At 39.2% G+C, this 18011-nt stretch overlaps 1 protein-coding gene across 10 annotated transcripts in view; it reads right to left on the bottom strand.

Annotated features, from left to right (window-relative positions):
* Positions 1 to 5675: 5675 nt before the first annotated feature.
* ITPR1 (inositol 1,4,5-trisphosphate receptor type 1) overlaps positions 5676 to 18011 on the bottom strand; it is a 319907-nt gene continuing 307571 nt past the window's right edge. For 5 of the 10 annotated variants that reach the window (XM_041762305.1, XM_041762306.1, XM_041762307.1 and 2 more), the window contains 2 exons: positions 15752 to 15913; positions 6802 to 8128 (listed from right to left, as the gene is read on the bottom strand). In XM_041762305.1, coding sequence (XP_041618239.1) covers positions 8042 to 8128; positions 15752 to 15913 — 249 coding nt within the window. In that variant the 3' untranslated portion in view covers positions 6802 to 8041. Of the gene's footprint in view, positions 6584 to 6801; positions 8129 to 15751; positions 15914 to 18011 lie in introns of those variants that run through there. The other 5 variants (XM_041762303.1, XM_041762302.1, XM_041762300.1 and 2 more) reach the window with 3 other exon arrangements.

Below are 18011 nucleotides of genomic sequence, written 5' to 3'. Positions count from 1 at the left end.
ATATTTTTTAAAAAAAAGAATTACCTGGGGAGCAAATTAAAAATGCAAATTCTTGGACCTGGCCCTTTTTCTCCCCACCCCCACTAGCTTTTAGAAAATGTTTTCAGTCAAGTTTACTGAGGTATAATTTACATATAATAAAATTTACTTTTTAGGTGGTAGTTCTTGAATTTTGTGAAGCCCATGTAGTCGTATACATATACATAATCACCAGCACACCAAAGATCTTTCCATTACCTCATATATTTCCCTAGTGTCCCTTTGTAATATATCTTTTTCCCATGCCTCCTGTCTCTGGCAACCACTGATCTGATTTTGGTCTCTGTAGTTTTGGTTTATCCGGGATGTTATATACATGGAATGACACATTATGTAGCCTTTCAAACCTGACTTCATTTATTTAACGTAATGCTTTTGAGATTCATCCATGTTGTATGTATGTATGTTCATATGTAAATGAACCGTAATTCTTTGTTACCCAAAACGGCCCTAACTTCCTTCTGTTACCTAAATTGTGTTCTGTCTTTTTGGGGATAATCTGAGAACTGCTACAGTCCTCACGGATTATAGAGGGAAGGTGTCTTTTAGTGTTGTTAGATGAGGGGGCACGGTGGAGAGAGGAGTGTGGGGGTACACGTGAGTTTGAATTTGCACCTTTGTGGAGACAACACAGTCATGTTGAAAAGAATTGAAAGAAGGGAGAGAGAGAGTGGGGTCACTTGGTTAGAGGGAGCAGTGGAAGATGCTTTTGAGTTATGAAGCAGGACTGTAGGAGCCAGAGGCATTACAATTAATCTTTAGTTGTAGGATTAAATGGTCAATTAGCAAGAGCGGTAGTAAATGATTGTTCTATATGTAACTCGCTTTGGGCCACTATCTAAGTCCTTCTTTATTGAAAGACTCCTAACTGGCTTTGGCTCCAAGACCCTCGAGCAGATTAAGTAAAGATTTGCAAAGAATATTTCCCCCCACAATGTAATGAGCACCTTTGACAGGAACTGTGCTAGGTACCTATGATACAGAAATGAGCTAGTGCAACCATGACCCTTAAGAACTTTTACATTCCTTTGTGTCTCTTAGAATTTTTATCTAGTATGTACAGGTCTTCTCGAATCAGGTGGGCAGGGAAGGAGTGGAGTTCCCAGCACCTGATCAGCAGGACTGCACCTAGCATAGTGAAGCAGTGGCATAGAGAACAATGTGTGTAAGATCATGTGATCTGCCGTGGAATCCTAGGTTCTAGTTTGGCCGAATCACTTTACCTTTCTAACTTGATTTTTTCTTCTTTAATATAGGAATTTATCAGGAAGGAAAAAAAAAAAAAAGCTACTTTAAAAAGCTGGTTGATCCTTGAGTTGGAAGCTAAGGACAAGGGAATTAATGGGATTTTTTGTTTTGTTTTGTTTTTTTATTTGGTCAAGGTAAAGGGCTAATATAGATGGGAGTGGTTGGGACCTTATTGGGACCTGGGGGTTGAAATTGCATAGTAAAGAAGGAAGAATTTTTTTTAATGATATTCTTTTTTTTTAAATTTTTATTTATTTATGATAGTCACACACACACAGAGAGAGAGAGAGAGAGAGAGGCAGAAGCAGGCTCCATGCACCGGGAGCCCGATGTGGGACTCGATCCCGGGTCTCCAGGATCGCGCCCTGGGCCAAAGGCAGGCGCCAAACCGCTGCGCCACCCAGGGATCCCGAATTTTTTTGTTTTTAATTGAAGTTGGAGGGAATTTTTAAATTATGATTTTGCTTGGGCAGGAGTGGTGAGAAAGTGGGCCCCAGGAGTAGGGTAGACATGAGCACTTGCTCCTCCAATGGCAGAGAAAAAAGGGCGTGTGGGCTTGGATGTCTGATTCTCAATTTTAAGTAGTTTCCTATTCGCTGTTATAATCTTCCTCTCATAAAGATCTAATTGCATGACACCCAGATGTTAATGTGTTTTGGAGACAGTACTATGGGTTGTGTCAGCAGTAGAGGTGAAGTAAAATAGAGGGGAGATGAGAATCGGGTTGCATTTGGAGTTTAGGATCAGAAATGACAAGGAATCATTAGGAACTTATAAGCACCCTCCTTAGGGTCCTTGAAATTATTAGGGAAAGTGCTGGGCTCTCCACCATTATGTGAGATCTGATTTAAAATATGCATTTGAATGTTAAATGACAAATAATATAATTTAGAACCATGCAGACGTGAGGGATAATAATCTGAGCAGGATTGGGAGGTGTAAATAAGAATGTTGGTTATGGAAACACATCATCATGCAGAAGATAAAAACATCATTCCATGAAGAATATTTTGAAAAGTCAGATTTGAACTTAACACTGATCATAAATATAAGAATAATTATCTGGAAGTCATAAGCTATGAGAGATAGTTTTCTTTCTGTATGAATTCAGTTCAGATTGGTAGTTAAAACATAATTTAGATGTTAAGAGATACAATTTTAAAAAGATGACTCAATATGACCCCATGTGTCACGTTTAGACATGAGGATTTAGGATCCTATGGTAATATCAGGCACATTTAATAGGAACAGAGCAGCTTTGATCATTTAATATTTGGCTGAGATTGTGGATAGGTATGAGAAAAAGGAAGTGAATATGCTGCAAAGAAATGGGAAAGAGCATGTTATCAGATATGTACTAGACACTTGACATAAATTGTCTTTAAGGCTCACTACTGTCCAAAGGAGTAAGTAATATGTCCATTCTTTAGATGGGGGGTGATGACTACAGTGATGAAAGGACTTGCTCACAGTCAGAGCACTAAAGCGGTAGGGCTGGTACGAAGACTCTGAACCAATTTCAAGGTCCTTGTTCTTTTCATCCCACCCTGCTGCCCTGTGGGCTCTTAAGTGAGTTAATGCTCAGCCCCCATGCCTTGTGTGCATCTTGTCCCAGTTTCATACCAAATCTCAATTGTTTTTCTTCCAGAGAACTTTTATAGAAAGCTGCTGACAAGACTGGATGAGATGCTACAGCTGACAAGTATATGAAAGAGAATGAAATAACTTGAGTTCTGGAGTGAACAGTTAAGTTCCTGGATTGTTGAAAGTTCCATTCTTTACATGGGACTAACCATCTTTTGTGAGGTAATTACAGAAATGCTGGCGAGCTCTTTCCATTAGTGGTTCTTGCATAGAGTATGCACTTCTTATGTTGTGGGGCTCTTTTTTGTTGTTGTTCACAATTCACCTTAGGGGTTTTCTCAAACTCTGCATTCTTATTCTATAGCGGTTTTTAGCTTTCTTTTTTCTTTCCAGGCTGGGTGGATGATGCAGTTTCACTTCTAGGTGTTAGGATTCTCTTTCACACTGGTTTGTCATGACCTTAAAGTATTTTAAGTTTCTCCTTTGGTAAATTTTTCTTTTTTAAAAATATGGTACCCCAGTAAGCCAGAGATTTGTTATACCAAATGAGTTTATATAAAATGCCAGCACCTGGAGAAGCCATAGTTCATAAGCATTGTTGGAGTCGACCAAATGTCAAACCCCACCAGGGATCTACATTTTTATTTATTTTGGCAGGTTTTGGGGTCCAGACTAAAAGGCTATGGTTCTGAGTTGCCTTTAGGTTGCAAGAATTGCCCCTGTGGTATATAAATGCCAAAGAAGAAAAAAATGTTATAATCATAATCGCCTTAATGTATAATCGCCATCATAGCTCTCCCCTGTAGATAACTGAGGAGGCCTAATAGTCGTTTTGAGCTGCAGCCACCCACAAAAACCACACACATGGCATTTTACTCAAAACCTTACTTTAACCACTACTTTGTGATGCAAAACTGGTGGAATTTTGGGTACTTTCTGTAAAATTGAAATCTTTAAGGGGGTTTTCCAACATTCTGGTTGATTGTTAGCAAATTATCAGTATAATGAACAAGAGCAAAGTAGGGTTTGCTAATCAACACCTACTTCTATGGTAGGATAGGATGCCAGTCATCTGTATCTGAATGTTTTCACTTGGAAGAAGCCACCTTGAGAGAACAGATTCTCCTTTTTGAAAAACGCAGTTAAGTAAGAAGTACTATAGGAGATTTGTAGTTGTAAGAGATTTTAGGAGCTTATCATTGCCACAGTTTTCAGTCTTGATGAAGTGTTCATATTCAGTACTTTCTAATTTGTGGATCCACTTGTAAAAGGGATTTGAAAAGAAAAGCAAATCAATTTGCATTGGAGGACAAAATGCAATTCTCCATAAGAACTTTCTGTGAAGGGGGAACTGTTGTGGGAAACCGATTTCTGATGAGATACTATAGCCCCGTTCTGGAAGGCAGGTAGCAACTGGGAAGAATGCTCCCTGTATTTGGCTAAGTCAGGAGACCTTTGTTTATTCTGGAGCCAAGTCCTGAGGCCAGTTGCTTTGCATCTTTAAGTCTTAATTTTTTTTTTCTCTTTTTAAAAATCTCAACACGAAGCTCGAACTCATGACCCTGAGACCAAGTCACATGCTCTACCACCTGAACCAGCCAGGCGCCCCTCTAAGTCTCTATTTCTTATGTTTAAAATTAGTTTCACTCCTACTATATGGTTTGGTAGATGGAGCACATTATCTCAAGAGCCTTCTGTAGGAGCCCTTTGTGATATTCTGTCTTATGTAAAGGTGACTTTTATTTGTCATATAATTTTACCTTCTATCAAGCACCTATTTTGTTCTCTGAAAATCTGTAAGAACATTATTTTAGCAAAACCAGCTCTACTTCTAGAAGTATGTAGTTAGGCCCCTCTTGTATTTAGTATTTTTGAAGGAGTAAATTTCCATCTATGTAGCCCAGAAGTCAGCCTTAAAATAACTGCTAGAAACTTTCAGGCTACTTCTCATTCATGCATTATCATGCTAAGTAGGACAGTAGACCATCCTCAGTATGAGGATAGAGAAATCTAGAATTGAGTTTTTAACAGGTTAATTCCTTTGTTTACTGTGAAGATCTTGATAATTTCCCACTAGCACATAAATAAAGCTTTGTTTAGTTTGCTCTACTGCATAGACCATGTTGGTTAGCTTCCAGAAATAAAATATGCTTGCTTTATAATTTATGTGAGGAAATATTTAAATAGGATGAAAGAGCAGTTTTTACAGGACCCAAATCAAGCAATCCATTTTCAGAAAGTACAACCAAATAAAAAATTGGCTGAGTGAAGAACAATGAATAAGAAGCATGAACTTGGAAACAAACCAATTAAGTTGAATCGAATTTTTAAAGAATGAAATAAAAGAAGTTGTATTTTGTACGTGTGTGGGGTGAGTAGAGACAGATATAGTTCTAAGAAAGATTGTATGGGATGGACTATCATTTAAAGCTTTAGGACCTGTCAAAGAGTAGAAGCTTTCTTTGTAGGGGAAAAGAAGGTTTATCATTACAGTTTTATATACAGAAGTAGTAAAGGGCAAGATATTATAAATGTTAGAAAAGAGGAATGGAATTTCTCAGACCCTTTAACAAATGGTTTAGGTAAGGAAATTGGTAAAATCTTGGAATTTGGATTGGTGCTAAAGCAAACTTTTAAAACTAAAGCCAAAAAGACTTTCTTGCATATTAGCATTATATTACCACATTTGTTACTCAGCTTGATAACACCAGGCGACTTTGAAAGTGATGTGGACCTCCATCCTTGAAATAGAAGTGTTGAAAAAGCAACGTCTGGAGAAAGGTGAAATCACAATTACACATCAAAGGCTACAGAAGTTTTAACTTCAAATTTTATGTTTCAATTATACTAACTTTGTGTTCACACCCAAACTCCAAGGGTAGAATCTGCCACATATAGGGTGGGGTGGCATTCCAATTCCATTTCTTTTCTGCTGAAGCTGGCAAACTGAATAAAGATTTATATCTTAAGTGACAGGATTCAGATGAAACATGACAAACCTGTAAACGCTGCAACCTGGACATGTCAGTGCAGAACTTTCCAGTGAACTGGATGGGACTGGGGAGACAAACCACACACATTGCCATGGTGTGTTGGGCAGCATGACAAATCAAAGAGAAACCCAAGGAAGTACAAATCCTTGCTGGCTGAAGCACATGTGGTGGGTCTCGGCATAGACTGCTGTTTTGTTTTTAGATTCAAGTGTGTGTCCATCTTGGGTCAGCCTTATTATAGAAACATTTTGTGAAAATACACTGCACTGGCTGGAAAATTATTCATTTGTTTTTTTAAGTTATCAAATTTATAAAGTAGAAGCATTGGTTATAAAACTAGTCACTTAACTGGAATTCAGTCCTGACCTAGTTCCCAACATTGGGTGGTAATTATTCTTATTTACCAAGCTCAGAGAGAATCAGTATTAAAAGAGCAACCAGGCAGGCATTGCTTTGAGGAGGGAACAAGTTTTACTACCTTTGGATAGATGAGTTAACTCTGTGAAACATTTCTGACTGCCTGTCTTGCTGAAGGACTCCAACCACTGGACATGAAGGAAAACACACTGCAACAGTTTTATTGCAGACAGCAAGTCAAAGCCCCCCATTCCTGGGAAAGCACAGGAGGCAGGAGCTTCAGCAGCACCCACTCCTGACTCGACCGACCATGGATGCCCTGGCGCTCGCTGTTCAGGACGGTCTGGTTGGCAGTCACTCATCTAGAAGAATGAATGAACATCATATTAAACACTCCCTGGTATTTGTTCAAGTAAATCTCCTCTGAGTTCTTGCTAATCAAGTAAGCACTTTCTGAGTTAATCTGGTAACCAAACCAGTTGCACTTTAAATTGGTCCCAAAGAAAATATGTAATTAATTGGAATAGCTGTTAAGACACAAAGAAATGCCAAAAATGAAAGCCACCAGTCCACCACTGTATATTCTGCATCATTAAATATTTATTTTTATATATGCATTTACAAACTTTACTCATTTCAGAACTCTGCTTTCAGTACATTTTTAAACTTTTTTTTTTTGCAGAGATTCTCTTGTAAAATGAGATCCATATACAAAACTAGGCAACAGATATAAAAGTTTCCTTTCATACTTTTCATCCATCAAGGAAATAAATCATGTGACAAGGAAAAAAAACCAAAACGTGGCTCTTTCACAAGAATAACATGTCAGTGTTCAACTATGAGTTCTAATGGGATAGATCATATTTCATCTTTATATGGATGTATATAGTTTAATACTTCTTAGCTACTGTAGCATGTTGGTTCAGATGAAGAAAAAATCAACTCTGCTGTTCGGACTAGATAATCTAGACACCATCCATTATTCATTTCCTTATAATGTGACACCAAAATTCACCTTGGAGATGACACTGATTGGCCAGCAGTCTTTTATTCCAAATGTTGCATAAAAAGTTCCCTTTCAAAAATTCATTAACTTCACAAGCTAAAGTCTGAGCTTCTAATTTAGCTCTCCTACTTAAAGAGTTTAAATGATCAGGTCAGAAGCTTAAAATTATCTTTGAAACTAAAGTTGCTTTTCTTAAAATGAATGCTGACTTGGAGCACTGTCACTATTAGACAGAGGTGCTAATGCCACTAGCAACGAAAAACAGTATCACCACAGTAAGTATATGGTACAAAATGCCCAGGGGCAGGAAACTCACTATTAATATGATTTTGGCAGCAGCATCATTTGATATTTAACCATTTATTACATAGTATTAATACACCAGCTTCAAAGATGTGCACTCCCATTAGGACACTCAGGAGTTACAAATTCATTGTGATTGCATAATTCGTATTGCACAGTTTTATAAAAAACATAAATACTGGCTATTCTAGTTTTAAATACAAAATACATGTCATATACTTTTAAATCTATAATCTGGTTCAAGTGCAAATCAGGTGCTTTCTTTAGTCCTTCCAAAAAAGGCATTTTTAATATTTTTGGCACAAATGAAATTTCATTATGCCAACAATTCTAATTACAATACATATATCCAAACCTTTAGAGTAGCAATCATATACATACAGTATAAAACTGATTATTTACAAATGTACTATGCATTAATGTAATCTTTGTGGGTGAATCAGAACTAATTAGCCATACCCACACTAATAATAATTAAAAAAGGTACAGGAGATTCCTTTATTTCATTTGCTTATGCTGGTTGCTGTGGGTTGACATTCATATGAGGAGGATGTCCTAGAAGACCAATTCTTTGTTTCTGCTTCCTTTGTTCTGTCATCTGGAAAGTTAAAAAGTTTCATCATTAGACCCAGACACTTCCTGTACGTCAGATCATATACTGAACCATAGATTTACCTCTGTGGTTATGGTTTATACTGAAACCCACTTTCTACAAATAGTGTACCGTCACTAAATCAAACACACACAACTTCAAAAGGGACATCTTCCTAGGCAGAATGGGGAATTCTGTGACCTACTCATGCAATGTGGCATTCAGAAGTATTGCTCACTATTTGTTTCATAAAGAAACAAAAAACAGTCAAAGCACAGGATTCTTGATTGTTTCTCAAATCCATTTCCAAATGATTTAAAAGCTCATTGGAAAATGGTGACTTTGTGTGGTGCTAACAGCACACCAAACTATCAAGAGAAGCAGTGTGTTTAGAATCCTAGGTTTGAGAGGGACTATGTCCATGGTATTCAGGGGGTCCCGATTCCATTACTCAGTGATTCTAGAGTAATTCTGGTTTCAGAGGAAAAATGATGTAGCACATTTCGGAAGATGAGGAATGTCCTCACATGTCACTGAGATCTAGAGTGACTAAAGGTCATAGACAATGCTTTAGGTACTCAGTGGGGTCTGTTCTTTGCCACCCATACACACAGGACTGCTTTGGGTCAGGAAAGACCATTTCCTAAGACTGGTCAAATGAAAAAGCGCTTTCAAAACCCCAAACAAGAGGTTGTTATTATTTGGCTGCTGAACTAAATCACTTCTTGTATTGATGGGTAGCTAGCTCTGTTCTAGGTATTTTAGGACACATTTAGTTCTCTGCATTAACAGTTTTCGTAACCAGTTGGTCCTGGCTCTGGATTTGATGCTGGGCATTTAAGCCAATTAATATAAAATATATATTAGGTAAAATTGTTGTCTACAAGTGGCCTAAGGTCCTGCATGTAGATTTTTGGTTTCCTAAAATCAGAGAGGAATTAGGTATCCTTGTAAATAGAATGTAGGCTTTGGCATCAGACCCATTTCTTTATGGTTCTATGCTACTTAGCTTCTCAAAGTCTGTTTCTTTACTCACACAATTAGGATGATAATTCCTATCTCATAGGGGGAGGATAGAACAGAGATATATGTAAATTCTTTGCTAGAGTGTCACATAGTAGATGCTTAAATCTCAGTTTTCACTTGGACTAATTTTTGGTGCAAAATATCCTGAGAACATAAGAATAACTTACCTAGGTTCAATTTTAAAGTGGTTACTTATTCAAAACATAGTTTTCTTTTAAATCAAAATACTATTTTTAGGCTCCTGTGAAATACCTTCTGTTATAATTTAGAAGAGAATTTACAAGGAGTGAATATTCCAGAAGGTAGCTTTTTATAAAGAATTGAATTAAAACATTACAGCTAGCCTCTCAAGTTTCCGTAGATGAATGACAAATCTTCTAAGTAAGTGTTACACACTACACTATACTTCACAGAGTCAGCTGAGAAAAGAGAACCTAATTTGACATGTGGGATAAATTCACAACTAGATTACAGTGTAATCTGTAATCATTGATCTTACTGTCTGGTACTTCAGATACTTAGCTCAGATCCACCCCCCTCCCCCAGCTGACGGACACAGGGACAGACACACACTCTCTCACGCTTCCCTTGGTAGTTAACCCTGAGAGGGAATCCAGTACAACACCATGAAGCTTAACAATCACAAGCATTCTAATGGATTTAGGAATGGGGCATAGGGGCTCAACCCCTCCTGAAGGCTACTTTATTTAAATACTTTGATTTAAAGTTCCTGAGGTAAAAAAAAAAAATAATAAAAAATAAAGTTACTGAGGTCTTTCAACTGTCAAAATTAGTTACTAAAACCTTTTCTGTAATTTTTCTATAAATAACTACTTGCATTTGAGATGGCCTTTTATATTTGCATCTGTTCATGCCTGTTGGTTAGGTCAGCTTTTAACTTTGCGAGATATTGACTATTCAGTCATTCTTTTAAATAGAAAAGCTTCTACAACAGTATTTTCTATAACGAGTCTTTAGCTGATAGCACACCTCCTTTTCCCTTCAATGGCCATCACCTGACACCTCACTGCTGCTCCTAACTTTCTAGGTTTGCCTTTCTAACATTCTGCCTGCCCCCTCCCCACCTCCTAAATCTTAAAATTCCCTATTGATGTAGGTTAGTTGCCAAATTCTTTGCTCAGGCAGTCCTATTCCTGGTAATTTCAAGTACCTAGTATATACCTAATTTTGTTTTCTATTTCTGTAGAATAGTGGTTCTTAAACTTTGGCATAGGCCAGAATCACACAGAAGATTAAAACAGATCAAAGGGCCTACAAACAGTTTCTGATTCAGTAGGCCTAGGGTAGGGCCCATTAATTTGCATTTCCAACAAGTAACAAGTGAGGTTTATGTAGCTGGTCTGGGATCACACTGCTTCTCTAGAAGCAGTAATTATCTTGGAAATATGTCAAAGATTACTTCAAGTGTATTTTCACATTCTTAAACACAAAAGTATTTTGGATACATATATCATTTTTCTCAAGGTTAAGATCTTGGAGAAGGCTATAGTTGAGCACATAGTAGGCATACAAATCTGTCTGAATTCTGTTTTGATCAACCACAGCCTTTTAGACAGAATGGCTGTCATTTAAGTGACTAATAAGTGAGAAGGAATAGGGCAATTGCTAAAGGCTTTAGCCCTTCGACAGTGGTCATTATCAAATTATGATTATAAGGAAACAAAAACAAAAGCCCTAAGGCCTAACTCTGGTCTGTAAAAAACCAAGGTCAACAGTGCTGGCCAGTTAGGTTTTCCTGGCCCATTAGTGCATAGTCTCATATAAGTTCTGGCTTTCTGAGCTCAATTCTACTACCTACTTAAATAATTCACACACAGACAATGTGTGTGTGTGTGTGTGTGTGTTGTGTGTGTGTAAAGCCTTATTTGTGTATTACCTGTTGCTGTTACCTTTATCAAAGCAAACAATGACTAGAGTGAACCTTCACATTCTCACATCATATTCTCTCTGGACATTTGAAACAAAATTGACTTAAAAATATCCCTCAGATTCTGATCAAAGTAACTATATTCAAAATGTGAATACTGAAAAATCTATTTTGAATAGTGTGAAGTGTCTTATTTGTATTAGATACATTTACAATCCTCAAAATTTCCATTTAGCTAAAGGACAAACATTTGAAGCAGTACTCTTCTTCATGTCTACATGAATATAAAAATTAGCTTGAAATTTAGCGTTCCTACTTTTGGCTCGGTCTAAACAAGAAGCAAAAACTATTGTAGCTTTACAAATCAGATGCAGCCAAACATGGGAAAGACCTTTCATGAAAACACGAAGGATAGGAAGCAAATGAGCGCATTTTCCTCTCCCAGTCCTGGCCTCCAACGACGGAAGGCAGGCAAAGGAAGAACTGCTTGTCAGCAGCACACGGATGCCACGATCTGGTTTCTAACAGATCAAGGATCTGAAAAACTGCTTTCCTGTCATAGCCAGATCTTGGTTACTCAGATTCTACAAAGCCAGGAAACTCTAAAATCAGCTGTGTTTCTAACAATGAGCCTAAAATACTAAGGAAAAAACCCCCACAACTCTGAGGAACACTGACGTTGACTTATTGTCAATGTACTTGTTCACACTCAGCATTGATCCCTAATATTCTGTTCCTCTCTGTTTCACCTGGTAGGCTCGTCCTCAAACTTTGGAATCCAGCTCTTGCAGTACCATCTCTGAGGCTTCTGTGGCATAACCCAAATTCTCTCCCAACCATCAGGTTGACTGAATTGCTTTCCTCCTTTCACAGTCTATTCACACCACCATTACATACTTACAGGGTTGAATTCTAAGTTAGCCGTTTACTGATTTGTTTCCCACGCTAGACTGTCAGGTATAGAAAGGGAACAGGTTCTATTCATCTCTGTAACCCCAGTACCTAGGGCTGCACCTCACCAGTCTGTTTCACAAGTGGTGGTTCAAAGAACGAACGGAATCAACCAGAACATAGTGCCATTCCTGGAGCATGCCATGCGTTTTCATGCCTTTGCTCATGCTGATTCCTTTCCTGGGATGCCCCCTACTGCATTCCTCTGCCAGCTCAGAAGTCACCTACTTGTAAGACTACATCATGTTCAGGCTCTACTCCTTTCTTACTCCAAGCCACACACAGGACTAAATGCCGCCTCCTCTGTGCTCCATCAAGCTCTATTCATGTCTCGAGTGGGATGCACAACTTTTCACACTACCTCATACTGTTAGAGGTCTATTCTCTTGTCTTTCTCACTAGCTTATGGGACCCTAGAGGGCGGTTGTTACCTTCGTCCCCCTTTGTGGTTCCAGAACAGTGTAAGGAACAATATTCCATTTTCCAACCATAGGCAATTATTCTAATCTTTTGTTATCCCTCCCTTCCTTAAGCAGTTAATGTTCGCAGGGTAACTGTCTTGCATGAAAAGTGCCAAACACTAGAACATGCTAATGTGATCTGAATTTTCAAGCGCTTTTTGTATTCCTAATAACACGTCAGGGTCACTGTCCCAGAGGAAGCCAGTAACATTTTCAATAAAGTGAAGCCTCTCGATATTTGCTCTTTTGCGTTATGAAGAAAACATGCACAAAAAAAATGTAGGTTCTTACATCAGTTCTCCTCCTTGGAATAAGAATGTAAGAGAATCATATTTAGTATTCAGAACCTCTTGGGAGGGGAAACTTCAAGATGAGGTGCACCATTAACACTTAGACTAGCAATTCTAATCAACTGTTCTTGGCAATAGTAGGAAAAGTGACACCACCAACTAGGTTTTTAACTTCTGTCCTAGACAACAAGTTTTTCTCCTCAAATTGGTATTTTAAGAAAACAACCACCAAAGTGGTCAGTAGCAGCACAGATTAAAACCAAAGACATTCACATTTAAACTATTATTGCTCCATTATGCTTTTTGGACAAGATTGAAAAAAATATCTCAGTGATGAAGCAATTTGTGTGTTTCCCAGTACTTCTAACAGTGAATGCTATTCTTTCATAGCAGTTTTAAAAAATATCTATCACAGAGTTTCTTGCTCATTAATCATTTGTAGGCTTTTATTTTTTAATTCAAAAAATTGTTTTCTTCAGAGGGCAGGAATTCTTACAATTGCCATTTAAGAACCAGCAACTCTCTAACATATCTGCATATTTTTTTATGCAGAACAAATTAAGATATGTTTATGATTGTTACTACACCAAATTTAATAAAATTCAAAATTTTTCAGTAAGTCAATTCTTAAATGCCCTTAAAGGTTTGTTAAAGGTTACATAATCAAAAGAAAATGCTGACTAATTCCTTTTGAGAGAAACACATTTCCCCAATAAAAGCAGCTGTGCTGAATTTTTCCTGGGCACCTAAAAACCTCAGCAAATCAGTCCTGGTAAAGGCACTTGAGAATATATTACTGGTTTTCTCATACTTCTTTTTAGCTTACAACATCTTCCAAGAAAAAATGGTTCACATTCATTCACTGGGGAAGGGCTTTTGGTCCAACTGCCAACTTGGAGACAAAGAATATAAGGGCCAGAACCAAGCAGTTTAAATCACAGCTTTAATGTCATTAATGAACACTAGTCCCTATGTATGAAGTTTTACATATTTTGTTTAAGCAAATTTAGGCTTAGCAGAAACAATTCTACCTTGGATTTTGAAAATGCCAAGTTTCTTTTATGCCTAGCTGTGTAAAATGGCCATGAAGGTATCCTCCACGGTGCTTAAGTATGTGTGGCAACTTTGTAAACTACAAAGCTCTTTTAAAAAAAAGTAAGATTGTAAACAGTCAACCTGAAAGGCAAACAGGGTAAGGTGACAGAACAAATGAAAACAAAAATATATACAGCATACAAAAATCCAAGCCACACAGGAGGATCAGGAGTTCCAGCCCTGACATTGTCCTAGAGAGTGAAACACACTTCCTGAGAGCGTTCCGTGCACCTTAGTACCCTCATGGAGACAATGAGGGAGTGAGGCAGGAGGACATTTGTGGTCTTGGATGCCCTCCTTCACCTCAGATGCCTTCTGTGAATTCCTCAGCTCACCTCACCCCTGTGACCATTTTAATGAGAGCTCAACAGTTCTTTTACTGAAGTCTGTATTAGATCAGTTTCTGTAAGGTTTATAAAAATCTCTGATTTAACTAAGATTCATGTAGCCACAGCCCTCTCAAAAGGGAGACAGGAACTAAAGCACTGCTGAAGGTGTTAAGAAGTTCACCTGGCTCTCCAGAGGGGCATAGAGAAGCAGCTGCAGCTGTACTCAACGAACAGGTTAGTTCTCTGGAACATTTGGCAGGTGTGTCACAGAAAGGGTAAAAAGTTACTAAGATAATAAGCAGAGCGATCTAGTTAGATCCTCATTAGCTTTACTCATTCAGGTTATTCATTTTAAGGGGCCACCAAGCTCAGTGCTATAGACAGCATTCATAAAGAAGACTTTCTGTTGTCATTAGTCTTATCTATTTGCATCTTAATACAAGTGAAAGAAAAGAACTGTGAGGCCCAATGGTAGCCGGGGGCATAATAGTCTGGAATAATTTAGTTGGCAAAGAAACAGAATTCAAAGTAGGATCATTACATTGCTCTGCAGACCATCTCCAAGAAGAATTTATTCCAGATGGGGTGTTCACTAGTTATGTACCTAAGAGTAGAAAATCCCCCATGGGTAGGCCTTGCAACTTACCTGCAGGGCAGCCCTGCCTGATACCTCTTGCTGTGCAAAATTTATAATCTTGTGTATGGAGTTGACTAAAAACCCATATGGGATGCTGACCTGGTCCCATGTCTGTGCCAGGTGACCCCTGTCAGCTCCGGCACAACACCTGCACCTGCCCACCGGTGGGCCTGCCAGCCCTGGACGCATAGCTCACCTCACCTCGTGTGTGGCGTCCCGTCACCACATCCCTGCCTGGCGCTGGTGTGTGCGCTTTTGTTCCCTCAGAAGGGGCTAGGAGGAGGAAGTACATAGGGTTTGGTACAAATCTCCCCCTCCTCCTTCAGGTGCCTTAAAGGGGCAAGTGTCTGCCGTAGGGACAGGGAGCAGGATGGAGCAGTGCTTCTGTAGCCTGGTCAGCTCTCGGGGAGCAGGGGTTGGTCTCTGTTGTCTGTGGTTTTGTCCCCAGCACCTGGCGTGATACCTGGCCTGTGACAGCCGCTCAGTAAGGATCTGGCCACTGAATGAACTAAAGTATGGTTTCTCCCGGGATGTTGAACTTAAATATCTTGAGTGAAGAGTTGATAGATTTGAGGGCTAGAAAGTAATGCTAGAAATAGCTTTTAATCTGACAGTAGGTAAAGTAAGAGTATAGCTTTATGGGTGGTGTTTTCTGTACAGCACTTCACTGAAGTCATTTGCATTCTCCCTTTTTCTGGTTTTGTTTTTCATATGAAAACCTCGTACCAGCAGCACTGAAAGCAGTGCTACCGGCTTCTCCTGTAAAAGTGCAGTGAAGGGGAACTGGCGGGGAGACAGGGAGACCGGGCAGCTTTACCCTCTCTGCCTCAGGCCCCTTTTCTACCTCCATGCGAGGGAAAAGTCAGCATTTTAACATGAGCACTGCTGCTTCTGCCCCCATCGAATCTGGTGTGTTTGTGTGTAGGGGGCAGATGGGGCATCTGTTCTTTACCTGATCCTTTAGTTCTGACAGCTGGCCGGAAAGGTTAGTGACAAGCTTCATGGTGGACTCCAGCTTCTCCTGCAGGTTCCTCAGCTCATTCTGCTCCCCTTCAGAGTCGCTGCTGACCAAGGACATGGCTCTCATCCTGGGAAACCAGTCCAGGTTTCTTTCCTAAAAATCCACATTAAAAAAAAGAAAAAAGAAAAAGTCATTTCTAGGAGTAGAGACAAGAAAGGCAGTCCTCCCATGTTATCTTTTCTTTGTGACCTCTTTCATCAGGCGCTCTCTGTTGTTACAGAATTAATGTGCTGTGCATTTTAAAAAACCATTCAGTAAATATCTAATTGAATATCCTTGAACTCTCTCAATTCTTAGAAATCACTTTCAAGCTAAGTACAGAGTGAGGGCACCTGGGGGCTTCAGTCAGTTAAGATTTTTGGCTCAGGTCATGCTCCTGGGGTCGTGAGATCTAGCCCTGTGTTGGGCTCCATGCTCTGCGGGGAGTCTGCTTGAGATTTTTTCCCTCTCCTTCCCCCTCTGCCAGCTCAGGTGTGCTCTCTCCCCCAAATAAATAAAATCTTAAAAAAAAAAAAACAAAACCCAAAACGAAACTAACTACTCTTTCTCTAAAAGAGAACTAAAGGTAGGTTTCCAAACAACTTCTCTAATCTGTAAATAGGAATGCAGCCACTGCATTACATGGCTAATGAGTAGTAGGTGGTAAAATATATAGAACATAAAATTTTCCATTGAAGTCGTTTTTAGCTGTACAGTTCGGTGGCATGAAGTGCATTCACACTGTTGTGTAACCATCGCCACCCTCTACACCTCGGGAACTTTCTTCATCTTCCCTGTCTGAAACTCCATCCCCATTCAACACTAACGCACCCAGCCAACCACCATTCTGTTTGCTGTCTCTATGAATCTGACTGCTCTAGATACCTCGTACTGTGCTGTGTATTTTTAAAAGCATTATACTTGGAAAATCATTTGCAAACACTCTGGAAGTGAAATGAATTTTGAGATCCCAAGTGTTCTGGCATTTACCGGATTTGTGTGTGTGAGCTTTTACTTGGGAGGGGATCGTCAAGAGGTTGAAAATGGGGAGTGGGCTTCTTGTTGAAAATGAATCCATTACCCTCTTTGTCAGCTTATGGAAATTACTGATTTTTTTGTTTCTTTTTCCTTCCAGTTTGACATCGTTGATAGGTGCCATCAGTTGGTATAAGAAAGGCCCATTCAGCCTCGTCTCCTGTCTCCATCCTTTCTTTTGATATCTATAGCTTATACCTGAAAAGTTTTTCTCACCACTGGTTAACCAATGAGCCAAGACTTCCTCCTCCCACCTCTCTTATTTGTGCCCACCTGTGCTTTTCTCCTAAAAAGCAGGCATCATAGAGAAGTTCTGTACAGAGAGGCAGGGATGAATAGTAAAAGCTTAATCAGCACAAGGTAAGGGGAGAAAATGAACTCAAGTCCACATCTGTCTAGTGTCATTTCTGACCAGGACCATTTTGATCCTATCGAGATAAACATTCGAACACAAATCTTGCCCAGCCACTCACCCTCTGCCAGTACACGCACACAGGGCACAAACACTATTATTTCTACTTTGTGTACACCATCGGTCTTCAAATTTTTCTCTATGGTAAATATTTTCTGATAGTAAAGATCTTTGGCTTTGTGGACCAAATGGTTTGTCACAATGACTCTGCTATTGCAGCCTGAAAGCAGCCACAGGCTGTACAAACATGAATGAGTGTAGCTGTGTTCGAATAAAACTTTATTTACGAATGCTGGTGGTGGCAGGCTGGGTTTCACCCATATTCTGGAGTTTGCCAACCTATGTCATACAGTAGAAGGCATCAACATGCTTAAAATCAGGTACAAAATCCCACAGGACATGTCTAAATGTTAAAAAGCAACCAAGACAGTCTAGCAGTATTGAAGCCAAACGAGAACAAGTTGAAAAATATGACAAAGAAGGCATACCACTGTCAATGCGGCATCACATTTACTTGAGTGCTTAAAACATCTGGGGAATCTGGTAATTAGGAACCCACTAGCCTCTAGCATCATGAGTGCAGAGACTACCTTAGTATAGTGACCAGAACATGGTAGACAGATGATAAATATTTGTGGAGCCCTCAGAGCGAATGCTTAAATGGTGAATTTCAGTTGCTTAGAATGACTGCTGGAGGAGAAAATGATCATCTCTACCTTCCTGTACCAAATACCCTGTCTGTGATCAGCACTTCATTCACATGTA

This window comes from Vulpes lagopus, chromosome 7, assembly GCF_018345385.1.
Source record: "Vulpes lagopus strain Blue_001 chromosome 7, ASM1834538v1, whole genome shotgun sequence".
In the NCBI taxonomy this organism is placed as follows: domain Eukaryota; kingdom Metazoa; phylum Chordata; class Mammalia; order Carnivora; family Canidae; genus Vulpes; species Vulpes lagopus.
This window is presented reverse-complemented; position numbering and strand designations above follow the sequence as displayed.